A 26757-nucleotide genomic window follows, 5' to 3' on the forward strand; every position below is an offset into this window, starting at 1 on the left:
ATCTAAATTTAAATACACAAATACATTATAAGACACATTGATTACCTAAGTTATGAATAATGAATAACTAAGTAAGTATACAGGAATTTGGTGAAAACCTGCGCCCACCAGGTATAAATATATCAAAATAGATAAATATAGAGCTGCACTCAAATTAAGAAAAACAAAACAATGTGGAAGAGATCACCAACGTTTCGACACAAAGATCACCCTTGACAAATACCTTTGTGTTTCGAAACGTTGATGATCTCTTCCGCATTCTCCGCGCCTTCTGCCACATACAATATGTATTGATTTTTCTATATCACTGTATATTCTTTCAGCACTATTGTGCGTATTAGGTACTCTGCTTATTGTGGTATATTTGCTTTTTCTATTTCAGTTTTTTGAATTTGAGTGCAGCTCTATATTTATGTATTTATCCCCAATTTGTGCGGTGTCTCGGGGAACACTGAGGGTGGGGGTCTCTTCAGATTTCAGTGGGAACACTTTCCTCGGATTGACTACTATAAGCAGCCAACCAGTAGCAAGAATAGTCGGACCATGAACGAGGAGGGCAATGGCTCTACGTTATCAGATAAGTGCTTTTTTTCGCCTTTGGAAGAATCTACATTAAAGTGCCTCCAGAGTACCTTAATATGCATTTTTCTATAGAAGGGGTGTCAGGGTCATTACATTGTCCCTTGCAGGGTATTTGCTTCCACTTCAGTACAGCCACTGGGGGACATCATCAGACATAGATTAAGATACCACTGCTATGCAGATGACACACAGCTCTACCTTTCCTTTACACCAGGAACTAAGGATCCAACATCTCTTTTCAACAGATGCTTAGCAGATCTCTTAGAATGGATGCAAGCTAGCTGGTTAAAGGTAAATCCTGATAAAACAGAAGTCCTGTTGATCAGAGGACAAAGGATAACTGCGCCGATCCTTGGAAATACTAACACAACTGGCATAGAATTCGGGGGTTCAGAGCTACTCAGGTCAAGTGAAGTGCGAAATCTTGGAGTACTCCTTGACAATGGTTTGTCACTTAAACGTAAAATCTCTGCTGCAACAAAATCTGCCTTCTTCCACCTGAGGAACATAGCCAGGATAAAGCACCTAATCCCACCAGAGGATACTGCCACCCTAATCCACCCATTTGTGACATCTTGTCTGGATTATTGCAACGCACTGTATGTAGGCCTCCCAGAAAAAGAACTTCATAATTTGCAGTTGGCTCAGAACGCAGCAGCCAGACTATTAACAAATCAACCCCGCTCATGCCATATTACACCTATTTACGGTCTCTCCATTGGCTTTACGGTCTCTCTATCCACTTTAAGACAGGCGTGTTGTCATTTAAAGCCCTAAAGGATCAGGGACCCTGTTACCCGAAAGAGCTATTAACACCCTACATCCCAGCTCGCCCCCTTTGATCCACACATACTTCTCTTCTCTCAATACCCAAAGAGTGCACAAAATGAGGCTCCAACGCATTGTCATGCTGCTCTCTACCACTCATCATCTTTAGAGACTTTTAAAAAAGACTTAAAACACATCTTTTCTCCCAATCCTTCAGATAATTAACTCTTTTTCTCTTTTATGCATATACCGATAAAGTGCTTTGAGTCCCACCAGGAGAAAAGATATATAAATACTTGTTGTTGTTATACAAACATAATCTTGGCCTAGACACAACATTTGGACAGATGTGAAATATTCTCGTGAACCTAAACCACATTTTAAAAATAAAAATCCTGTAATGTTCAGATAGCAAATCCTTCTGGATTCTCTGCACATCTCAGTGATGCGAAAATGATTGGTTGCACACAGCCCAAATACAAGCATATTTTACAAGCTTGAGTGTACTGAAGCTCCACAGTCTACAAATGTCATAGGTTCTGGTGTGCTCCCTAGTTCAAAAACATCTATTCCAAAAGTATATTTGTGTGATGCACAGCACTCAATTTTAAGGAAAAGTTTTATTACCAAGGCGTATAATAAGAAAGGTAAATGTGGTAATGTTCACCTATTAAAAGATATATTTAGTGAGAATTAACATAGAAAAAACACCTTCTGTACTACCATTCATGTCCATTTGAACACAGAGTGCTATAGAGAAGAACATTGATTTTATTGTGACATTAAGACATTTAATGGTTAACTTAGCTGTCCCAAGCTGAACCCAGACATAAACATTCTAAACATTCCCAAGCGGTCGTTCATCGTGTTGTGAAACACTTCTTTACACGCACTTCTTTGCACGTGAAACACTTCTTTACATGTTCTTCGCGTGTTGTTAGAAATAAGGCTCAGGGGGATTTCAGTCCCTAAGAAAGATTGTCCTCTTAAAGGGGCCACGTCTTCGATTTATTGTTAACAAAGAAACCGACACTGTTTTTCTGCTCATATTTATGTTGTGTAATGAAATAAGGCACACAATACAGGGTGAGAATGAACATCAGAAGCAGACAGTTTTGTATTCTAAACACAAAAGAAAATAAATGTACCATTAATAGCATAACTGGGCATAAATTACAGTTTGTACAACATACATCAAAACTATACATTGGAGTTAACCCTATTAAATCAAACCATGAGGAATGACCAGCAGCTCTTAATCAAGGCCTTGTGTAACAGACTTTTTCACTGCTGTATCCATAGCTTTCAGTAAGCCTCTCATATACATTGAAATTAACTAGAATACCCCAACTAAGCCACATGGGTATGCAAGCATCTGTACATTTCAGTAGTTAATATTAGAAGAAGCAACATTTTGTTTTCTTTCTAGCAGTAATATTATTTTCTTTTTCATAGTGGAAACCTAATTTAAATTAGAAAAGTATAAAGTGTGCAACTTCAGTGCCAAAGAAGAAACATCTAACAAGGTGTCCCCAAGTCATATCCGATCATAGCATATTAGTGTTTTTTGAATTGTATATACTATTTTGTTTGGGTGTAATACTGCATAGTAGTCAATTAAATCGGTTTATATAGTTTTAAAGGATATCAGCATTCGAATTATACGTGATACTTTTTTTTGGAGGGTTCATTTTGCCAACATTTCACCAAAACAGTGAAAAGGATAACCTAAGAAAGAAAAGTAGTTTGCCATCAGCCAGGGAATTAAGTCTTCGCTGGAGTACTGGAGACCTAATGTCCACATGTGACAGATAAGATAAACTAGATTAACAAAGCACAAGAGGGAGGTTTACTTCAAAGAAGGAGAAATATTAGAGGATCAGAAGCTTAGGTGTAATGTAAGGACATTTTACTTTGCTGAGAATGTGATAAATAAATGGACCAGCTTTCCTAGAAGTAAAAGAGGTTACTACAGTCAGGGATATGCATAAAACAGAATCTGTCTCTAAATAAGGACAAATAAGCAGACTAGATGGGCTAGATAATTCTTTTCTGCCCTCAAAATCTATGTTTCTATATTGGTGTCAATAACCAATTAATGCTTACTACTGCTAATTTTATTGTTGATTGACTCACTAAGTTAGAATTTTTGACAGCTGATCTTTAGCAGGGTCACATCCTAGCCCCTTTAAGGACCAGAAAATATAAACCCACCATTAAGTAATCTTATACTTTTTATTTAGCAAATGACCCCTGCAAAGATTTTCAGGCACTGCTAAATAAACATTTTGGGATATGTCTAATATGCATAGCAACAGTGGAAATATCAGTTACAATTGCAGATGAAAGACACTGTACAAAAGCACAAATGTTTTAAGTCCGCATTATTGCATGTCTGCATTTTTATCTGTTTTATCATATACATATGTAAGGTGTGAACAGGAAAGGTAGGCTTTTTACACTTGTTTTTAGTAAGTAATTTTGTGATTTAAAGTAAGTTATAAACCTCCATAGGAGTTAAATCAGAAATAAGCAGGTATATGGTATGTCTGCAGAGTGATTTGGAAAGTTATATGAATACGGTTTTCTGTTTGTACATTTGCTCTAACAGCCATGGAAGACTACTAGAATAATGCAGCTGTAGGCAAGACTACCTGGAAAAGCATTAACAAAATAGCATATTTAACCATTAATTGGAAAGCTAAAATATGCTTTTGTTTCAAAGAACATTGTATAATGAACACAAATATAAAAATAAAGTTTTTATAGCTTTACATATTACATGCATTTTCTATTATTAAAACTGCAGTAGAAAGGGAAAGTAAGAATTTTGACAAGCCCGTGTTACAAAGTATTGCTACCATTCTACACTAAGTTATAAAAACTAATATTCCTAGAATTACAAGATTTTTTTAAACCCAGAGTCTTTGCCTCCAATCAGAACAAAATAAGAAAAAGTTCTTTGTGATAGAATAGAGTTGGATCAAAAGGACATTCCATGAGCAAATGCTATAAACTGCCGTGAATTGTGTTATTCATGAATTTGTATAGTTCTTCCTTTCATTTTGTCGACAGTTTCCTTTCTGTACTCCAGTGTTCTATACGTTATGGTTCACAGGCTCATCCATTCATACAATCAAAAAGGCTGAAAACTATTCATATGATGTATCAGCAATGTCAAACTAACATGCTCACAATTTCATTTTAAACCTGTGCAGTAAATTGAGGCCACCAGACACATCCATTCATCTCTTCAATGTACTAGATCATTCTGCTGACTACTAGGAATTGCTTGTGATATGAGGTACTGTTATTTTAATAGGGATCTCCCACCATACTTTGGACACACATTGGGTACCCTACTGAAAGAAATGGTGGGAGCTCCCCTTTAAGATGACAGGTAATGTGATGCATTAAGAGGATCATAGTGGTTACATAAAATAGTCAATAATAATAGCAAATTATAATATTCAGTGCACATAGTGAGCTCTGGTTAAAATTTTTTTTAGAAGGAGCACTATGGAGTTTATTCACTAAAGTGAGAGTTGGCAATAAATGTTTACAGCTGCATTAAATGAATTTATTATGCATGATGGAGGGCCACCCCTGGCAGGTTTCTTCTGCAGGAAGGGCTGATCTGACCCTGCAAAATAGATACAAGGGTCAACGAAAGAAAATAGTTAACTATGGATTATACAGGGTAGGCCAAGCTGTTCATGTATCAGAATCTCATTACATTTGGACCGTAATAATATATAGTGAACGTGGTGAGTTAAACTACAACTTTCTTGTTAACGCCCACGTTACAAAATAATCCCTGTGGTTCTTAATTGTATGTTCACTGCCATTATATGAAGTGTCCTATGACACCAAAACCAGTGACACCGTGATCAAAGTGAACCTATATCCCTACATCGTTCTTTTTAATAGACATATAAAATGTTGTAACTTCACCATGTGCTCACTACATAATCATATAAATAGGCAGAAGCTCACAGCTGTCTGTACATTCACAAGAACAGATTTATTATAGCTTATTGGTCAGCAGATATGATTTATTTCCCTTTACACGTCTGTATCTCTCTAGGTTATTAAAAACCTTGAGTAGTTCTTGAGTGGTTCCTGATAGTTAAATTGTATATGAGTGGTATGTGTTATCCGTAATGATAAACTACAAGAAGTATGACTTCCACAGGACAGGTTGAGCTGTCAGCACTTAGATGGAAGTACTATCTGACATATACTGCCCCATTTACCAGAAAACAGGGCTAAAAGATAACAAAAAAGGCAGCATGGTGGTCACTTAATAGCAACTAATGTGTACATCAAAAAAAACAATGATCTCCACAACAAAAGCAATGCTATTTACAGATATTTCCACTTCACACGGGTTCTTTGGTTAAAAAAACACAATATACTGCATCTTTTTATTTGTACAGCCTTGTATATTCTATTTTTGATCTGAATAAAATAGTTTACTTTTGTTTAAAATATCACTCCCAAGTCACGTAAGAATATACCAGTACCTGCCTATCTGAATAATTATTTATAACCGTGTTGTAAGTGTGCAGCAAAAAAACCTGCCTACGAGGCAGATGACTATTTAATAGACCTTGTTAAAAATGTTAGAACAACATTCTTGACTATGCCAAGTAAACAATTTAGAAAGAGTAAAACTGTACAACTGTACAAAAATAGTATTTGTTTTCAACTGCATGTGGTTTACACACAAAATGTGTGATAAGTGCAAATACTGAATCTTAGTTAATCCAGGATTTTCTGTTCTCTTGTTTCCTAGAGAAAGCAGAGGCTGCTTGATCCCCGGAGTGATAGGTTGCCGCCTGCCCTGACTTGGGAGCTGGAGTTTCTCGGAGGAGAGCACTCTTGCACTTCTCTGCTCTGGAGGGTGGTAGGGATCGCATGGTGCTGCCGTTGCCTCTTTTTGTTGAGCCAAGTGCTTTGGTTAGCCGACTGGGCCTGACAAACACTCCATACTTGGGCTTGCAGCGAAAATACTCTCTGCCTTTTACTGTTCCGTCATGTTTGCCTTAAAAACAAAGAGAAAATTATCACCTGATGGGTTAGATTATGGGTTAAAGCCAGAAGGAGAGTGACAGGTTGTTTAACTGAAAGAAGACTCCCTTCTCCCTTTGTTAGAGTTTCAACACCTATATGTTTCTCATAAAAACAAGTTGACATATGGGGAGTGAAAAACTTTTCAAACTATGAAAATCAAGACTTTAAACATGCATGTGGTTGTGATAAAGCTATCCCCAATCTAAGACAAGATCAAGCACTGATTTAGTCTGAGCCTCTACACGAGGAAAAATAGGTCATCAAATTCTATGTCTCACTGGAAAGGGACATCATTGTTATTTTTCTCAGCATTATTAGTGTTTGTATTTTGTGCGTGTGTGCATAATAGACAGGGATTTATGAAGACACCATGGTTAATACTGTTTGTTATGTATGAAGATGCCGTGGCAGTACTGCCGTGGTCATAGTAGCTTGAAGCGATCTACAAAAAGTCACGCTTCCACTCACTCTACTTCCTTGTGAATTGCTTGTTGTTAATCTAGAGCAGCCCATGTGCATCTTGTTATGTTATCCTGTCTTTATAAGACACCATTTTCTAGGTGCATGATCACTTTCTTGAAAGACAACCCTTTTCTTTCTAGATTAATCGGCATTTGGCAATGTAATGCTTGTGTAATTATACCTAGCTGACCATGAAGTTCAACGCCAACCCACACGCCTTGCGCAAAGTCAACTCTTCCAATATATCGTACAGTTCCAAACTTGTTATCCCCTATGCATACTTGATCTCCTACTGCTAGGATGCATGGAGAACTATGGGAAGGATTGTCTTCACAGTCTGAAAGATCCATATGATTTTTTTCAAGCAAATGGTCCTCAGAAGATTGGGATTGAGGTTTGTTGCTTAAGGCAGAGTCTCTCAGGCAGTTTAAGTTCTGATCACTGTCTTCTATGATGTTCTGGACAGATATGTCACAAGGGAGGCCTGATGCAATGGAGTCATAGCCCATACATCCAACCCTATGTTTGTCCCCATTTGAAGAGAAAACTTGTGAGCTTTCATGATCCTCAAAGTCTTTGCCATCTTCCACACCCATGAATTCTGTGAATGAGTGGTCCTCTAAAATATCACAGGTATGCTCCACAGCAACTTCACATGGTAAAAAGCTGACAAAGTTATCTTTGTTATTGTGGTTTGTAGAGCCCACCGAAGTACAAGACCCAGTTCTAAAAAGGATAGCAGCATTTTGTTCAGTAGTGCAATATGGCACTTTATCAAAGGCACTTTTTTCTGTGAAACTTGTCAGACTTCTAGTGTTCTCAGAGCAGATCCCAACATTAAATTCTTTATATGTGCAAGGTTTGTAATCTTGTGAAGAATGGTCTCCCGCAAGATCATGACTTTCCAAATCTCTAGCTTGGCAGGCTAACTGGTCTGTGCTTTCACTGGAAGGAACCAGCATGTCAGAAAGTGTAGCATTAGAAGCACTATGAGAACAATATCCACTAGTAATACTGCTGGTGGTAGGGCTCCGAGACACCTCCTTATCCAGGGAACGGGAGCAAACAAAGTCTGTCTTTGAAGTTAACCAGTCCCTGCTGTCTAGACTAGCATTGTAAACACTGAAGTCTGCAAACTCCACTGGTACATAAGGCCTGAAATTATGGAAACTGGAGGCCTCAATTACTTTTTTGTTGGTTGCCTCAAATTCGTTGTCTTCTTCTTCAGAATCCTGTAAGTAAATGAATACGTCAGTTATATTTTCACATAGTGGAAAACTGTCAAATTACGAAGGCAAAATGCGTTGGTTTATCATAATCATTTGTTATAGTAAGCAATCCACATATCATTCAATTCCAATTATCCTCACAATTAAGAGAAATTTTGTTAATGAGAAAATAATCATATTTTGAATATTGTCAATATAGTTGATCAGAACCAGATTCCCACTAGGCTGAAAGGCCTGTGTACCAATGGAAATGATTACCCTTGTGATGTCATACTTTACATGTACTAATAAGAGTTCACCTCATGAAAGCCTTTTGTATCTGCATCTGGCAACATTCAAACAGAAACCTAGAGATAAAGCAGAGCAAGTGAACCTATGACTTATCAGCATATAGAGACTGCTAGAAAAATATTTATAGTTCACTATACCCAGGTATCGTCTCTGACACCGTACTAAATTCCCCACGACTTTACAATAAATGAAGCCAAAAGAAATTCAACCGGTCAAATAAGTAATTTGCTGTAGTTTAATGAGATGTCGCACTTGATGAAGTTGATGTACTTCCTAAAACTAATCTGCTTACTTGCTTAATTCTCTAAGTCAAATTAGGGAATCTAGGCTGGTTCTCAGATCATTAAATGTAATATAATAGTTTTCCCTTAGCATGGACATGGCCCACATGGGATTTGCCCTGTTCAGCCTTTGGCCAGGCCAGTCCTACGCCTCCATTACAACAACTGCTACATCCTTATTAGATATGCTAAGGGGAACAGAATTGATGGACCAGATGGAATACCCTAGTCTTGACTATAACGCTTGTAATTATTTTAATGAAGACTAGATTATGCGGCCATCGTAAGGCTAATCTTGGCTATTCGGGTATCCAGTTTTGATTTAATGATAGGAAACAAAATAATTAATGAATCATAATACATTACAGATATAGTACATATACCGTACATTGTATCTGAAACATTTCGTGAGCCGTCACCTAATATTTACACTAAGATCATCCTAGATTCCTAAACTGCAAACCAAACAAGTTGAGACCAAATATTTAAAACAAATAGTTATATCGAAACATGTAATTTGGGGACAGAAAAGGACCATTCAGCCGTGTAGTTCGCCCATTATATTTTTCTGTATATTCTATATGATAACTTAATGTTGCAGTAAAAAAGTAGCTTAATCGTCACTACTACCAGAACCAAAACACACACTTACAATGGTTTCTCCATGAGTGTTATTGTTTTCTACTGGCATGCAGCTGGTGTTATGTGTCTGGGGTGAAGGCATGCTCTGTGAAGTTAAGACACACAACACATCACACAACATGACAAACAACAATTGATGAAAACAGACATTGCCAGGCAGGTGTTATATCCATGCATAAAATACAGAAACAAAGTTTACAAAATGATACATGCAAACTAATAGCATTCTTACATGAAGTATTAAATATACATGCTACAGCAACAGGACAAGGGAGACGGTAGCATTTTTTGGGGGAAAAACTTGACAAGACTCAGTGACATAGCAACTAGCTCTACATCTGATCACAAGCAATACAACTTTTCAGTTATGTGTTTCCAGATATACTGCATGGACCTCATTTGTATATTGATTACATTATATTGCTGCCTATATTACAAATGTTCTATGTCATTTCTTATAGTGTACACCTTTAGCAAACATAACATAAGCAGTGTTCAGGGACGTTTGGAGAAGAAGGGAAGGTGGCTCAAATCAGAAAGCATCAGGTGGTAGGTTTCCCCGGGACAGACTACTTACCAAGGATGGCTTAATACCTACCATTATAAATATTTCTTGCTATAAACATTAAAAAAACTGACTGTGCATTTCTATGGCAAGCCTGTGTATTTTACAATGGAAAAATTGTCAATACCTTAAGGCTGAGCTGTCAAGGCACGTAATGAAAACACTGCATTCCGACTGTAGAGAGAACGGATTAGTTGACCTGAATAAGAAATAGAAGCATGTACCTCCTGACCGAGGAGAGGCTGGGCTTCCACTGGAGCCTTTCTCTTGTGTTCTTCTCTCACTGGCATTAAAGGCTTGAAGAATTTTGGTGGTTGGGGAGAAAATGTTTTGAATGGGCTTGTCACCAAGGCGCTCGGGCTCTCTGGTGGACCACCTTCAAAGACAAAGAAGCATTTCTGTAAGGACCATTTCTTAATTCTAATTCATAATTAATTCTATCATTAATAGGCTTCAGGAGAAAAAAAAAATCTTTTGTTTTGTATTCAATGATGACATCACTCACAGTTGTCTTTTCTTCTAGGTGAATCGGTTGTTTGGCTTCCATAACACGATACATCTTTAGAACTAGCGGAGTAATCTGATATATCTAATGGGTTATCTGACCAACCCTAGTAAAAAATAAAAATTGATACTGATTGCCACTGATCTGCATGATATTGTTTTAACATACAGAAAAAATTGTTAATTAAAGGTGTTAAAGAATAAATTGACAGGTTACGTAAGGTTTATTTGCTCAGCAAGCTAGAGAGTGCAATCATGCTGTGTGAAACAGCACTTTTAATGAAAGTGATAAAAATGACACATAATATTCTTTACACCAAAACGAAAGGTGAGAATGCATCACTCAGTTATGAGGTGGTGCACGAGCCAGGGTACCACCAGTCCCTCAAATATATAGAATAAAGAAGCAGAGGCTCGGCACTTCAACGGTGAGGTGAGTTTATTTCACACAGGCAACGTTTCGACACACAGGTCTTTCTCAGTCTTACATTATGGGGGCAGTCTTAGAATACGTTGTTGGAAATTGACTGAACAATTGACATTTTAAGTGTCATCAGCTGCCAGTAAGGAGGGAAAATATTCTCAAATGTGCCACGTAAAAAGCTAACTCACATACCTTGTCATCATCATCACATCCAGAGAGGTCCATGCGACTAGAACATGTCTACAAAGATAACACAACCATATGAAGAAAAAAAAAGGCAAGGGCACAAAGAATTTTTCATGACCCCTTGGGCTGACATAACACGGGTTGTATTTTTAGCTTTTCTTAAAAGTTAAATATAGCATATGCTGCAATATACAATATCCACCACTGGAGGGCAACAGTAAAACTGTCTGCGGCTAAGAAAAGGCACACTAAACCTTTTCATCTCACCTTTTATTTTATATTGTTTTGTTTTATTAACAAATTTAAACGTATAAAACAAGTGTACGGTGAACAGCACATGAATACATAATACTCAAAGCCACAAAGAATAACGAATGTTATGAATGACGAATGCCATAAAAGGTGGATGTAGCCCATTTTTAATGTTGATGCAATTATTGCAAAAAAAACAATTTTTGTCAGGTCGATTGTTTTGAGTTAGAATTAAATATCTATGTATCCTTGGGGGTTCTGTTACCTTTTATCTGTTCACCCCTATAATTCCCATTTAAACATCTTCACCCATAATACCAAGCGTAGAGGCAATATTGTGGGTGAGTTACTAATGAAATATCGAGCTCTTTGAGAAGTTAGAGATGAGCTCTTTGAGAAGTTAGAGATAAGCTTCTTACATTGTGCATGTTTGGTGTGCTGAGGCTTCTCCGGATGTGCCTAGTTTTGCTTGAAATTGCTTCCTTTACCGTGACAGCCTAAGTACAGACAGGAGAGAAAAACAATACAGATCACGACAATCATACGTAAGAGTCGATGGGCTGTCCCTGTTGTGTACCTATTATATATGTAAGATGAGACTTTTATTTTCCAATATTAGCTTCATCAATAGCTGTGAGTTATTATATTGTTCAGTAAAAAGAGTTGCAGAGCTGCAGAGTTTGCCGGAAAGAGCGTTTATACTCACTGATTTCAGCATAAAGAGCTTGATTGGCCCTGTTTCATGTATTGTTCAATCAGTGAGAATAAACTAATGTTCCTTACCTATATGTCTGAGCTATACATGCTACCTTACCTGCCTCAGGCGCTCAAGACCCAGTATGTTCTCCACCTGCAGCACTCCACGTGTGTACTTTTCAATGTAGGACTCTCCATCAGCCGTTCCCTCGTACTCACTCCTTGCTGCCATCAAAGCTAAAGTTTCACGGTCCTCGGCTTCCTCTGTTGCCTGATGGGAACATAATCAATTGTGTGCAATTAAAAAAAGACATTAGCTATCACATCAACATGTACTGAACATCTAGGGAATATCCACTTCGAGTGCATGTTAAGTGTATGGATATCTATATACATATTCACGCTAGCCTCTATTCCATTAACCCCTGCATGCATTAGAAAGGAAGCACCGCCATTGAAGACCCAGCTCTGGTTGATTTTGGTCACATTCAATGGTATTGCTGCATCTCTGGACCTCTGACCCATATTCCCTTACAATATGCACCAAGGAGTAAGAAAGCTTTTGATCATCTGTGATCCTGTGCACGTTTCGTTACACACTTTCATGAACAGGCACAATAAAATAAAATAAAAAAAGAGAATGTTTCTTGATCTAGAAGATCCAATCCTACGACATTACAGGAGTCAAGCAAGTACTGTATAGTTATATTTGTGAGCCTGCAGACATCTTTACCAATACAAAACAAATGGAGTAAAATAGCCGTTCTAAGCATTAAAGCCATTAATAATTAGAAAATTCAACTATGTGTGAACTGACAATTTATCACAAGCGAGTCAAACTTCCCAGCAATGACATTCTAGTTCTTCTTTTCAAATTGATTTAAATTCCTCAAGTCATGGCAATGTTTTAGACTTTTTCCTCCAATTTTTTTTTTTCATTGTTTTTTATCCTGTGCTGTTCTGTATCAAATGTATAAGTGTATATAGACCATAGCTGTTTCACTACACATGCTTTGCAGGAGATTGTAATATAGACTGTATATAGCACCACCATATTCTGCAGGACCCAGGTGCAAAACCCAATATAACAAATAGTACACCACATAACAACTGTAGACCCTCAGAAATAAAAGATGCGAAGAGCCCTGTTCAAGCAAGCTTGCAATCTAATTAAGATAGGTTGCCTGAGGAAGGACCAAAGTAGTTTTTAAAGCTCTATTCAATTACCCAACAAATGTATCGCATTTCCCAAATTCGCTCGTATTTGTTTTTTTGCTTTCTGATAATCACAGAGCTCTCAGTTTAGTTTATTCGTTTCCCAGCACATTATTTAGCCCTGTTGTAAGTTTCTCTTTCTTCCACAAAATAATAATGTGGGATGCGTTACCTTTGGTATATTGGACACTATTTCATAGCTCACTCCACAGGAATACAAAATATTCTTGGTAGACATTCGTCTTTTTAGACTCTGTGTAAAACTCTGCAAATACACAACAGAAGTAAAATAGTCAATAGCACATTATAAAAAAAAATAATATATATATATATATATATATTGTAGCAGGAACTATACTATTTATTGTACAAAGACTAGTGCTGGCAAAGACATTTCACAGTGACGCATATCTTCTGTTTATCTCCTGTTTACGAGGGGACCCAAATCGCTTTGTCCCTCTTTACTAGAACCTCCGAATATTTTGTTACTACAGATAAATCACCAAACGTATTTCACCAAACGAAATACAAAGTCTTAGCAATACCCCTCCATCATGGCACCTCTTTCCACTGCCTCTAAAAAAAAAATGTCCTTCTTTGGTCATTTCAAATGTTGGACAGTATTGAAACCAAGAGTTGTTATTCTAAGAAGTATGTCCCTTTTCTATAGCTTCCTTTCACAGGGACCTGGCAGAAACATTGCTTGAAATTTGGCTCCTGGCCCCAAAATGATTGCAGTTTTAACTTGCCTCATAAGTGGTAACAGTTCACAAATAAACCAAATGATATATAAACTTTCACCAAATCTGTTGGCTTTGAAAAACCAAGAACAGCATCTGACAGCTAGCATGATGCTTACTGTGGGTACTTAGATGAGATCCTATTTCAGTCGAATTGTAGGAGGAGGTAAAATAAGAGGAAAGCACACAATGGATGCTCTAAAGGACAGATGAGTCCATGCTTTAGGATGCTGTAACATAGTAACATAGTTCATAAGGTTGAAAAAAGACCAAAGTCCATCAAGTTCAACCTATATACATATTGTGTCCCTACTGTGTTGATCCAGAGGAAGGCAAAAAAACCCTTATGAAGCAGATGCCAGTTGCCCCATACCAGGGGGAAAATTCCTTCCCGACTCCAAATATGGCAATCAGAATAAATCCCTGGATCAACGTTCTGTCCCTATTAATCTAATATCCATAACTTGTAATATTATTGCTGTAAAGTGGAGTCACAGTGTACCTGTTTGTTATACACGTTGACTGCAATCCTCTTTCGTAAGACCAGTTCCATGGCAGCGGGGTGACTGAGCTGCACTGTGGCTTTTACGATTAGATAGATGCGCTCATTCTGCGGTGTCACCCTGTTCAAGTGAGCCGACTCGTGGATTGCAGAATCCCAGGATGCTATAGCTGAAACCTATGGACGACAGTACACCGATCTGCGTGCCTGTTACATTTTAGACTGAACTGCTCCACCACTTTGGCTGATGATACAACATTACACAGGTCTCTGCACCATATATATATATATATATATATATATATATATATACATTGCTTTCACAGTGACTTACCTCGTCATCACTGTGCTTGATGATTGGCAGGTAGTAGAAGAGGCTCCCATGCTCCTTTGGTAGTATTGAATTCATTCCTGACGCATGAGAACCTACGAGTTGTTCACTGGCACTGAGGTCATCAGCTAATTCAAGGAATAAAAATAAGAGTTATGAATTTCTGCGGTCTTTTTACAAGATAGAATAACGGTGTTTCTTCTGTTTTATATTTATTTGTAATTATAATTATTTTTAATTATTTTTTATAATTTTTTATTCTTTTCCCCATAAGCCCAGAATTCCCAAGCACCTTTTTCAGGAAATTCAATGTTTAGTGATTTCAATAAAACAACATGCAGACAGACAAGTCCAAAGCTTCCTTATGCATTTCATACTTTCTTAGTACATAGACATGTGGACAACCCCCCCAAGGCAACACATTACATACAATCCTATAAATTTCCTCTTTAGTGATGTATTTTCTTGATCAGCACTGTACATCCTGGTTTCTTTCATGATCAATGGAATGCTCTTTGTTGCCATATTCATAAAAGCAAGACCAGAAGAGTTGGGGTTCAACATGCTAAGTTTAGAATTTTGCCTGATGATTGTACCAATAGTTATCTAAAACTTTTATAGTTTAGCTTAAAAGTGGATATCAACATATAAAATATATGCAATAGAGAAAACGTAGTGTTTCTCAGTAACACATTGTTAAAAACATTGTGCTGTTTTTCCTTTGTTTAGCAGTTCTAGTTTCGCATAATATAATGTGTTCAGGCAGTGTTCTAGTTGTGTTATCTTAACGATACCATGGCTCACTGCTAATGACTGATGTAAGAATGGATTTCATACCAAATGACGATAAAACCATGTCAATGCTAACCTACATTATTATATGCAGCGCTGTATTTTATGTTCAAATTGATATTTGTTTTCCCACGGGAAAAAAGGTGGTTTCTGGAGAACCTATAGAAATCTACTCAGTACAGAAAAATATGTATTGGGGTTTTTTTCGTCTGTGGGAAATGGGAGTGAAATTCCCTGTATGCTACAAAGCCAATGGCACATAAGGCTATTTTACCATTGAGATCCAGAAAAAGCACTGGGATATGTGTTTCCATTCCAGATGGTGGTGTCCTAGAGATAAGCAACAGAATCCGTTAAATGGCACCGTACAGAACACTAAACATTATTTAAAAAAGCTATAATATCAACAAACTAAGTTTCACCACTGAATATAACAGTATGATTCTCGGACTGTCCCTTGGTGATATCAGTCTTCCTTCTTCAGATGGTATTGATATTTGCAGTAGCTAATTTCCAAGTCTGAATGCCTTAGTATCTCATGACATTATTGCCAATCCTGTACAATACGCCGACCTGATGGCCCTGTACAGTAGTCACGTACCAGTTTGCAGGTGCCCCCGGAATGCCACTTCCAGGTGCTGGAACTAAGACGGCATTCCTCTCTTCTGTCAGGCCTACCCACTGCTCAACAAGCCTCGCCTCACGCTCAATATCATCCTCGGTTTTCTCTGCGAGAGGAAGAACAATTAAACCTTAATGGGGAAATTTTACCCTTTTCTCTAACCCTTTCTACCCTCTTGGCCTTTTCTAACCTGTAACACTTTCATTTTCTTTCTCCTTTTCCCTTTATTCAATTCCCTTTAACAATTTCACCCTCTCTTCTCATGAACCCTTTAGCACCTTTTCTTTTTCTCCCTGCCCTTAATCCTTCATTGTTCTTAAACCGCCCTCTCTTTTCCTTCACTGTTTTTGTTTTCTCCTAAATCCTTTCTCCCTCCCTTCTCATTCAATTGCCTCTTCCCTTCATCCTTTTCCTCTGCAGACTCTTTGAGTACCAATGGCCCATCCGCACAACTAGCTAAAACCTTGCCACACATACCCACTCATCTGTCTGCATATAACACATTGAGACGCTGTACCTTTTTATATTATTTTGGGGATAAAATAAAATATATATGTATCTATCCTTGCATAATTATATATATATATATATATATATATATATATTAAGCTGTGCACAGCTGTATTCTAGGTTTTAGTATATTGACCTTGCTTGTTGATGATTTTCTGAATCTGTTCATCCAAGTATTCCTTGCGTTTAATTAGTGCATCTGACCACCTTTCACGCACACAGTTTAAATCTTCTTCCTAAGAAAAAAAATAGTACACAATGAATTTACCTTTTGCTATGAGACTGAAAAATGATGTCATTAAACAGTTTTCTGTGTGTGCTTTAATAAAGTAGACTAATAATTATCATTCTCTACCTTCCAGTAAAAGAGAATGAATAAGCAGGATGCCTAATTCTTATCTGCATGTTGCTTATCTCCTACAGACAATATTAATGGTTTCAATTGGTGTCTTATCATGGCAGATATGAAAACAAAAAGAGCTCATATACATTTATCTGTAGCCCATCATCCTGTCCCTTATATCTACCACCTATACTCCTGTGTTACCTATATCGTGCGCATGCCATTTGAATTGGTCTACACCTGTGCCCTGTACTAGTGCCCTGCACTAGTTTTGGTCACACGTGGAGATGACATTGTCATCTAAATATGCCTACATTTAAGATGATACCGTCCATATAAAAAGTTTACTAATCAAATAAGTCTGGTAAACTCTTTAACTATTTAACTAAAGGCCAGGTCAGTAGTGCACAAGAGAAAACTGTTTAATGGCAAAAGCTGTAAACCTTCCAAGCCTGCAGATTTCCTACAGGTTTCATAAAATGATAAAAAATTCCAACAATAAATAGGTTAATGTTCTTACACCATTAGTGCTGCGCACAACTCTTGTGAGATTATCAGCAAAGTCACTGGCAAATGTAATGCATTTATAAACTTTTCCATGCACATTAAACCCGTTCATGCAACATGCCGTGTGCCAGGCGGCGAGGGAGTGTTTAGTTTACCCGTTTCTGGTGGAAATAGTAGAAAGCAAGAATATATGACCAGCCATATGTTAGTGAGTGTGTTTAGAAGTGATGAGTTTGGAATTAAATATTTATTTTGTTTTCACCTTCTGGTATATAATTGTGGGCATTTTGGGGGGAACCATTCAAAGCCTTTAACCTAATATATTCTACTTCCAATCAGTGTGACCATCTTAGACATTTAAATTTAAAGGACTGTTTTACCTTATGGAAGCTGAGATCTGTGGGAAAAGCTACTTCAATAGCATGGCAATTATTTGCCTGTCCTGATGTTCTCTCCCCTTCGCCTCCTTCCAAGGCTGCATTAAATAATCAGCTTCCACCCAACAGGGGCAGCAACTCAAGATAAGAGGAGAAATTACTTAATTGGAAGGGATAATCTCCATTAAATACGTTTAATGTTTATATAGAACTTTGAGGGGAAAAAACATTGTACACTTCCATAGTTAAATTATTTGTGACCAAATCGGTGTCTGCTAGAAGGCCATTATTTATGTAACATTTATAAATAATGTAATTTAGTTTTAGGTCTATATTTTACTAAGCTTCAGTGAAAGGGATAAATCATCTCGGGCACTTTGGTTGAGATAATCTGCAGCTCCTACTATGCTTGTGTGTTGAACAGTGTTATAGTGTGTGATGAGTGTGTAAGCATTTCCAGTGGTGGTTTACGTTAAGGCAATTTGTGAATCCAAGCTCCCCTTTCCAGGCTCCTTAAGCCCTTTCTCCCTCCCTTTCCCATGTTCCCAAAATCCTGTCCCCTTTATCCATGTCCAGGGATAAAGCAAACCCTGTCCCATGCCACAGGGTTGTAAGAAGTTGCAGCAGCAGCAGCAGTAATACCTGGTAACTATCCATATCATCACCATCAACATCATCATCTTTCTGGTAGGAGAAAATAAACTTTGTAAACTGGACATGCATTACTCAAATTTCACAAGGTAATAAAGCAAGGGTGTGTAATACCCAGTAAGGCTGAAGATTTAAGGTTCTATGTAAAAAGTACAGACATTTCCAGCATACTGCCCTGCTATAAGACATTAGGTTACTTCCTCCAGGAGAGTACAAAAGGAAAGTGGTCCATGAACATAAACAATCTGAGACTCATTTGTGACTGGTCAAAAGGAATTAACTGCGGGGCTAAGAGGCTTTCACATTTCAGTGATTACCTGATAACTGTCCAGCCCCCTCTGCAGCTTAGTCGACCTGGCTGTGATACATCCCACAGAGACAGAAAGTATGGCTTCCACCATGAGTGGCAATGTACCAGAATTCTGTACAGGCTTCACAGTCACCTGAATCCTTCGAGAATGTCCCTAAATACATGAAAAAGAATGGTTTTAATAAAGTATTGAATGGATTTTTTCATGGCTTAGATGGCTTGCCAAATGAAAACCAAAACTGCTACCTGTCTAAGCTGGAAGACGCCTCCAGTGTTCACGTCCTTGGCCTGATGCAACTCTACAGGCATGTATTCTCCATTCTCATTCAGCTCATGTATGGAAATCCACATTTCTATTCTCCGCGTCACTTCATTCCACCTGGTACAAAGTCATTATGGAATTAGGTACATGATGTGTCTTGGACACTTTCACTTGTCCATTCAATGTATTAATCAATTCAGTTAAGGGTGTGTAAGTTAAAGTTCCCCTTAAACAACTGGATTGTAAAAACCAAAAATGTGTACAATTAGTAATGAACTCCAGCTAAGTTCTGTCCAGTAGTGGTTGACTAGGACAGGTGTTGAGCTGCTGTAGTGGTAAACAAGACAGAGGTCACATCGGCCATTGATTCTATCATGCAAGTCGGTGAATATGTCATACAGTCTGGGTTCAAGATCAATAATGGGCAGTGAAGAATAATAGGTTAGCTCTGCTTGAGGAATAAAAAACTAAAGCAATGTCAAAGCACTCAACCATGAAGATTACACAAACCTGTCACATAATGTTCTGGATTTAGCATGAAGAGAATCTATCTCCCACAAGGACCTGCCGTTCCCAGCACATCTGTGACCCCAAACCTCAATTGCAAGTGCGCCTTCAGAAATAAACTCCAAAAATTCTTCTGTAATATGTACCACAAAGTCCTAGAAAAAGAATATATATATGTATATATATATATATATATATAAATTGTCAATGTCACAAAACATTATGGCCTGCTGTGGCAACCTACGTACATACACACATAACATAGATAATATAGAATGTGTCGGCAGATAAGTTACTACTGTTGTCTCTCCCAACAACAAGTTAATAAAATAATACTGTTCTTGATCAAAAACAAGAGATATGTACAGACATCATTTCTGCTGTATAACAGTTTGGAACAATTTGACAAAACCTGGTAAAGGTGCAACTTTTAGATTATGTACTTGCAGAATAACTGAAATCTCCAAGTCAACACCGCTGCCAGCAGCCCAGGAGCGTTAATATGGAATACTCTGTGTAATTATCTTTATACAGTATAACCCATTGTTTAGCTGCTAGGACACATTTTGGGCAGTGGGAAGGAGGGTTTTGTCTTTCTTTATTTTACTTTGTCTATATTATGTTTTTTGTTAGCCTTGCATGTTGTACCCAAAATCATGGTATAGTTTACGTTTAAAAAATAATGATACTTGGGATAGTTTTCATGTATAAAAAGTGTAATGCATTTTCACTTACTAGTAACGATAAGACGTTACAATATAATATATTTGGGTTATTAATCCTAGAACAGTGTGTTATCCATTACTGGTTAACTTAAATTTATATTGGTTTTATATTATGTGTACTAATGGGGTGTACTGAGCATTGGACATGGTTAATCAGAATCCATTGCTTGGATGTCTGCCTGCCAAATCTTTTTCAAGGGAAATCTTTTCATACTACTCAACGGAAGTCATTGGGAAAAAATTACTATACATTAGTTTTCCATTTATAGTAATTGTAGCGTGCTTGGTATCATAATTACTTTAGAATGATCAAATTTAACAGTAAACTGGGCATCTTTGCTTCGAAGTGAAGGCATGTCTGGGTTGACCATGGGTGGCGCAACAGTAGCTTCAGATTGATCCCAAAAGGTGTACTGGCAGAAGACAAAGTTGGACAGGTTCAGAGGAAGACCGGTTGCTTCTTTTATTTTAACCTGGAGAAGGAAATCAAACCATCTGTTTAGATTAAAGGAAAAAGGTCTTTGGACAAGTTAATCAATATTCAGTCTCCATTTTCGGTTTCCTTTTCTTTCAAACAAAAATATTATTCCTACGTTTTGTAAGCTACTTATGCAATTAAAATATTGTTATTTTATCTCCACTTTTAACTATGTCTTATTCAAAATGTTTCATCAATATGTTGGATTTTTATTGCATTATAAAGGGGAAAAAATTAGAGCAGTTTGTTATCTTGATTTGTCATGATTTGCAAACTATCTTCCATGGAAGAGATGTTTAACCTCTTCTTCAAATAGTATGTCCCATTCCATACAAACACACCCTGCTGATAAGCCTATGCTTTTTCTTAAGTGTGTTAAGGGTGGAATCCATTGAACATAAAATTGGTTTTGACAAAATGCTATAGGATTTAAATTCAGTAAAATATTTAAGAGTTGCATGTGTTCATGCTGGCTGTCATTTACCAATTTAATCTATGCACCATCAAAACTGGAATATATTAAATGATCATAACCTATGATACTCACTCGGCAAGTCAGTTTTTTTGTCCGGTGGATGATTTCGCCACTGTTATCAATTATTTCAAAGCTTCCACTTTCACTTGAGTTCTCTGAAGAGTCGTCACCGACTAAGCACTCAGGCACAACCCCAGTAACCCGCATCACTTCAATGTGAAGTCGTCCTGCAACCTACAGATGTCCATAATATTAAAAAATATATATAACATCTTTTTTCTTAGATTCATTCTTAGTACAGCTGAAATTTGGCAAAAAAACACATGGCTGTTTGGGTTCTTACCTCCCCCTGCTGGCTGATGATAGGCACTGCATACTGGAGTTTCACATCGTAAAAAAGACACTCCAGGAATACATTTGCCACACCAATTAAGTTGTGGTTTTCTTGAGCTTCATAAAATGGGTCTCCCTTTTTAGAAGTAAGCTGTTTGCTCTAGAAGAAAAAAAATACAATTCTTGTAAGTATTTTATAAACGAGAACCTCATGGAGCGTCATTAATACAATCAGGCAGAATGCTACTTTTTATAGCTGCTATCTGAACAAATTCATATTTTCTTTAAAATGCTATAGTAATGTATTCCTGTTGCAAATGTTATGTTGTTTATACATCTAAAGTTTGCAAGGTAACCACTTTCACTATGGGTATTTTAAATCCTGGTTTTTTTTCAATGGCATATCAGGCTTTCCTTTGATGCCACTTCAAGTGTATAGCTCAACATGTATAAAAAAGGGAGAACATTTGGAAAAACACGTTATCTAGAAACTTGTCCAGACCACATCATAAAATCAGTGGGGCAGGATGAGTATCCAAGGAGAGCATCTTGAAATGACACCAGATGTCCTGTCTTGGGTGCTGTGAAATCTTACGGGACGCAGCACCTAACATCTTCCTAGAGTTATGATTTGAGAAATCTGGTTAAGTTTCATCATAACATGAAGATGTTCTGTGTGCTGACAGTGTGACATCCAGAATCATGGGAAACATGGCAGGAGGGGGTTAAACGTGGCCTAAGAAATACCAATTGGTGAGCTGACAAACGGGAGACGTGAATTAATAATGTACCATAACATCAGAATACAACATTCAAATATCACACACGAGTTCGCTGCCAGGTTTCACAACCCAACTCATTAGGAGTGCCGTAAAGCGTCTGGGCACACCCCACCCTGCCATGTGACCCCAAATGGGCGTCTCCTAGAGACAAAGGAAGGGGAATTCCTATAAGAATGGGGACCTGGGAATAAGAATTTGAATTTCCTTTATTGAAATCATTAGGCAGGTGCTTTATAAGTGGCCTTATTTTGTAAAGCCTGTCACATAAAATATCATTGCTAAAATATCAGAGAGGTTTAAAATGATATTTCCTGCTAGATAAATAGGGGTAGTAAGAGTAAGGCTTTTGCTCCAATGGGAAACTATTGATTACTGTCTTTATATTGTCCATCAGCATTGTCAAGGATAAAAAAAGGTTTCATTTTCACTGTGTCAGTAGGGTGCCAGGTCTGGCGCCTACAATAAAATGGGTCTGGATGTGCTGCCAGGTATTGATGTGCTAAAAGCTCAGACGAGCTGCCAGTTAAAAAGTTTTAAATAATTTATTGGCTCACAAACAATTGCGGCTATTGATGTCAGGAGTTGCCATGAATGGGGTAAATCTGGCAACATCATGTTTGCAGGCACCCAGATGCCAAACTAATAAGGTGGATATCTTCATTTGAGGTGAAAAGATGGAGATAGAATGACAGCAGGGTGTGATCGTTGTGATTAGCCAATCACAGTAATCACATTATGTAGGCGATTGGTTACCCTGCAGCAGATACCATTGAGCAGGCGTCGCACTACTGAAAACATGGCATTTTATGCTGTCGCTATAGGTTTTAAAGTCCACCCATTTAAAGCCCACCTATGGTGGCATAACACGGCACAAAGGGTGGAAGGGGTTAATACTGGCAGCTTACTATTCACAGTTGTAGGGGTGAAAACAACCTCCAAAGTAACTTTTACCCAAATAAATAAACTCATTATAGTCATTATATTAAGTATCTTTTTTAATAAGGATGTATTAGATGTATGATAATTAGGATGTATTAGATGTATTTTATACAATTTAAAATATTAACCCACCATTTTAAAAGATTTAACCAACTATATCAGACTGCAGGAAACATTCACCCACCTCGTCGGGTTTCTCCTTCCATTCTCGATAAGCATCTCTCATGTCTATGAGCTTGTTTTCCAGCTTCTCGATGGTCCACACTTGGGTTCCTCTGCATTTCCGCCGCACCTGAATGGCTGGCTCACTTACTATTGCCCCCCTCTGATAAAACAATCATATTTATTTTAATAGCACAACACTTGCTGGCCAGCACAACTACAGAATTTGGCTAGGCTAAGGCAGGAATTGTGGAATTTAGAGGAGGAGTTTTGGTTTGAGGATATTTAAGTTTGGTGGTCACAGGGGTAAGGAGCCATTTAGTTTAACCTTACCTGGTGTTGTTTGTCTCACCCTCCCTCCCCTTATGTGGTTAAGTTTTTGGGGTGGTGTTGCTGCATTAGTCACAGCCGTGGGTGGTAGCTTGCCATGTATCCAAGGGGTTAATGTGGTGGTATGATTGTTGGTGGTCATAACTGGTGGGAGTGGTGCGTGGAGCCTCAGGTCTGGGTTGGGGCATCCTGCCAAAATGGGTGTGTATGGTACCTGGATACCCATATTGTGTGTTGGTGTTTAATTGGGTAACTGAGCTGAGCCTGGCCCGTGGGTCTCAGCTACATCTGTCAAGTATCGTGAGTAAATATCAAGCAGTGCTGCCCTTGTTAGAGGGCATGGAGTTATTGCAAAAGGAAAATGAAATTTTTAGTTTTCCTTTAGGTTTTGCAATAGGGTGCAGATTTCCTTAAACCAGGCTTGGGACTTACCTTGCGGTTGGCACTCAGGTTAACTGCCGGAATTTGTAGAGTGACTTGGTAATCTGTGCACTTGTCCATTTCTTCAGCCAGAAAGTTGGCTTCTCTCACAAGCGTGTTGGCTTTGACAATCTGCTCCCTGAGTTTAGAGAGGCTATGTCGGAACAACTCATCCCTGCAATGCCAAACAAGATAGATTAGGTATTCCTGGTATTTTCTAAACACCGGTATATTCCATTATAATGCTTCATTTTTTGATGGTATAATACAAAACTTATTATAAAGAAATTCCACACCTTTAACTAGTTTCATTAGTTTTTCTTGCCTTAATTAGGAGGCATTTGATAAAGGCTTATTCGTGGCAGCCTAAAACTGGCATCCAAATAACTGGGGAAATGCTTCTTACAAATTAGTGTTGAAATATTTTTTTAAGACTGTTGCTTGCCACGGGACAATAATGCATTTTGTGTCCTACTTTAACCATATGCCATAAAGGAACTCCTCTGACTTGAAAACAAACTGTGGATAATCACATGTGTCTGTGGCTCAAGTCAACCTCTGAGGATTTAATCCCAAGAGCCAGTCTTTGCCTTTTTATGAAACTATTTCTAAACACATAAACAGGATGTTTGTATTTTGACTGTAACAGACAGATATGATTTTCCTGTTTTGCTGACGCCCAGTAAATATCCATGTTTGTAAGCCTATTTACCTAGCAACCACCAAAATGATTATAAGCGTACAAAATGTTTTTCAAAACGGAGCACCGACACTTTAGTTGAAGGAGAAACAGTACTAAAGCCTAATTTTTACTGCATGTGTGAATTGTTAGGCTTGCATTTGAGAGTTGGTTATTTGTTCTTCATTGCATCATTACACACTATCTAGTATCTGTAAACATATGTGTCCCAATCTGTAGAAACTAAGTCATCTGTTTGGTGATTCAAGATAATCCACCAAACATGACATAATTCACAAGTGTTTTTCTATGACACCAGTTTGCCACAAGAACCTAAGATATGTACAGTTCTAATAGGGAGAGAGAGAGAGAGAACATTATACAATTCAGACGACTAAATCTGGCTGCATCTGTATACTCCCCTTAACCCTGGTCACTTTGGAAGCCCAACTGGACAACACTGATTGTCATATATGAATGGGGATATATGATAAAGAGAACAATGCAGGAACATTGTGAGAAATGTTGGTTGATGACCCTACCAATATTAAAAATTGGTAAATACAGCATTGTCGGTCTTAGAAGCAAGCATGTCAAATAACATTATCATTATCTGCTCAAGTTAGTGTTGGGTCTGAATGGCGGCATCACTTCACTGGCTTATAGCTGCCAACTCTCACCTCTCCTCTACCCACATGCTCATTTTCTGCTGAGTGGTTTGCGATGTGTAAGACAGTCGCTCATTACTGTGCTGGTGCCGTCTGTCTGGAGAGAGCTGCTCCCGTAAGTGTTCCAGCTCACGTTCAAACATCAGCCTCTGTTCCTCCAGGGCATGTTTCTTCTCCTCCAAATACTGCTTCTCAAGAACCTGGACCACATTATGGACAGGATCTAAAGGGGGGACGACACATCAGTCGTTTGAGGTAAATATACCCACCACATCCTACTGCAAGACATGGTACATGGTGCCAACAAGCTATGGTCACACTATATGATTTTCATCATCATGCAGGGTTTGTAGATCAGCAACATCTGGAAAACTGCACGTTTGCAAGCTCCACTTACTTTGGTTAAACACACTTATCAATTTACTCTGACTTATATGTAACTGCCCCAGGGTAATAACGAATAATAATGTATACACATGGCAGCAAGCAGGTTCAATCTAAATAATAATGTATAACAAACCCAGCAAATGAATAACATGTGTAAAGATCCTGTAGATAAATGTGACAGAAGAATTCAGCCTGCAGTTTTACATCAAAGCATGTTTCCAATAACTTGTAAGTCTTACTTTATCTACAGTATTCAGTCATGTTTCTAAACTTAACATATAGTTTAAAATAGTTTTTTCTAATGAGTTCTTTGTTGGGTATTTTATGGGTTTTTTTTAATGGTACATAAGGATAGCGAAAATGTCTTTTTACAGTAGAACCAGTTATCTGCGTTTGGTACTCAACATTTCTGGATTTATTGCTATGCAATGGATTTTATGTAGACCACAATCACACCGCAGTTCCCAGCATCATGTTCCAATCTATCAAGACCGATCGTACTGTTGATGTCACATATTTGTTGTGTTGTAATATCCTGCTGCACTCAGCTTCAATGATGGCACATTTCCTAACTTGGGACATTGTCTGAACAGCGGCAGCGCAATAAAGGTCCAAGAGGAGAGACTGTCCCGACAAAATGAATTGAAACTGATATCAAATACACCTTATATGACGGTTGCCTATTGCTGTATTAATTTAAGAGGTATCTGAATTTGTTCCGTTTAACCAAGTGTATAGGCAAAACACTGCCA

At 37.9% G+C, this 26757-nt stretch overlaps 1 protein-coding gene across 1 annotated transcript in view; it reads right to left on the reverse strand.

Annotated features, from left to right (window-relative positions):
- Positions 1–6110: 6110 nt before the first annotated feature.
- LOC149289560 (kinesin-like protein KIF13A) overlaps positions 6111–26757 on the reverse strand; it is a 92331-nt gene continuing 71684 nt past the window's right edge. Inside the window, exons 17-39 of the mRNA XM_089490389.1 lie at positions 25631–25841; positions 24284–24446; positions 23544–23684; positions 21649–21798; positions 21378–21539; positions 20652–20825; positions 19631–19782; positions 19105–19237; positions 18866–19012; positions 18540–18581; positions 16807–16906; positions 16140–16266; positions 15813–15868; positions 14750–14874; positions 14416–14592; positions 13346–13438; positions 12077–12229; positions 11682–11759; positions 11017–11064; positions 10402–10507; positions 10121–10272; positions 7070–8120; positions 6111–6397 (exon numbers count right to left, since the gene is read on the reverse strand). Of these exons, the coding sequence (XP_089346515.1) occupies positions 6111–6397; positions 7070–8120; positions 10121–10272; positions 10402–10507; positions 11017–11064; positions 11682–11759; positions 12077–12229; positions 13346–13438; positions 14416–14592; positions 14750–14874; positions 15813–15868; positions 16140–16266; positions 16807–16906; positions 18540–18581; positions 18866–19012; positions 19105–19237; positions 19631–19782; positions 20652–20825; positions 21378–21539; positions 21649–21798; positions 23544–23684; positions 24284–24446; positions 25631–25841 (4028 nt within the window). The remainder of the gene's footprint in view (positions 6398–7069; positions 8121–10120; positions 10273–10401; positions 10508–11016; positions 11065–11681; positions 11760–12076; positions 12230–13345; positions 13439–14415; positions 14593–14749; positions 14875–15812; positions 15869–16139; positions 16267–16806; positions 16907–18539; positions 18582–18865; positions 19013–19104; positions 19238–19630; positions 19783–20651; positions 20826–21377; positions 21540–21648; positions 21799–23543; positions 23685–24283; positions 24447–25630; positions 25842–26757) is intronic.

This window comes from Sceloporus occidentalis, unplaced genomic scaffold, assembly GCF_023333645.1.
Source record: "Sceloporus occidentalis isolate IW3139 unplaced genomic scaffold, rSceOcc1.0.p SCAF_44, whole genome shotgun sequence".
Taxonomy (NCBI): Eukaryota; Metazoa; Chordata; class Lepidosauria; order Squamata; family Phrynosomatidae; genus Sceloporus; species Sceloporus occidentalis.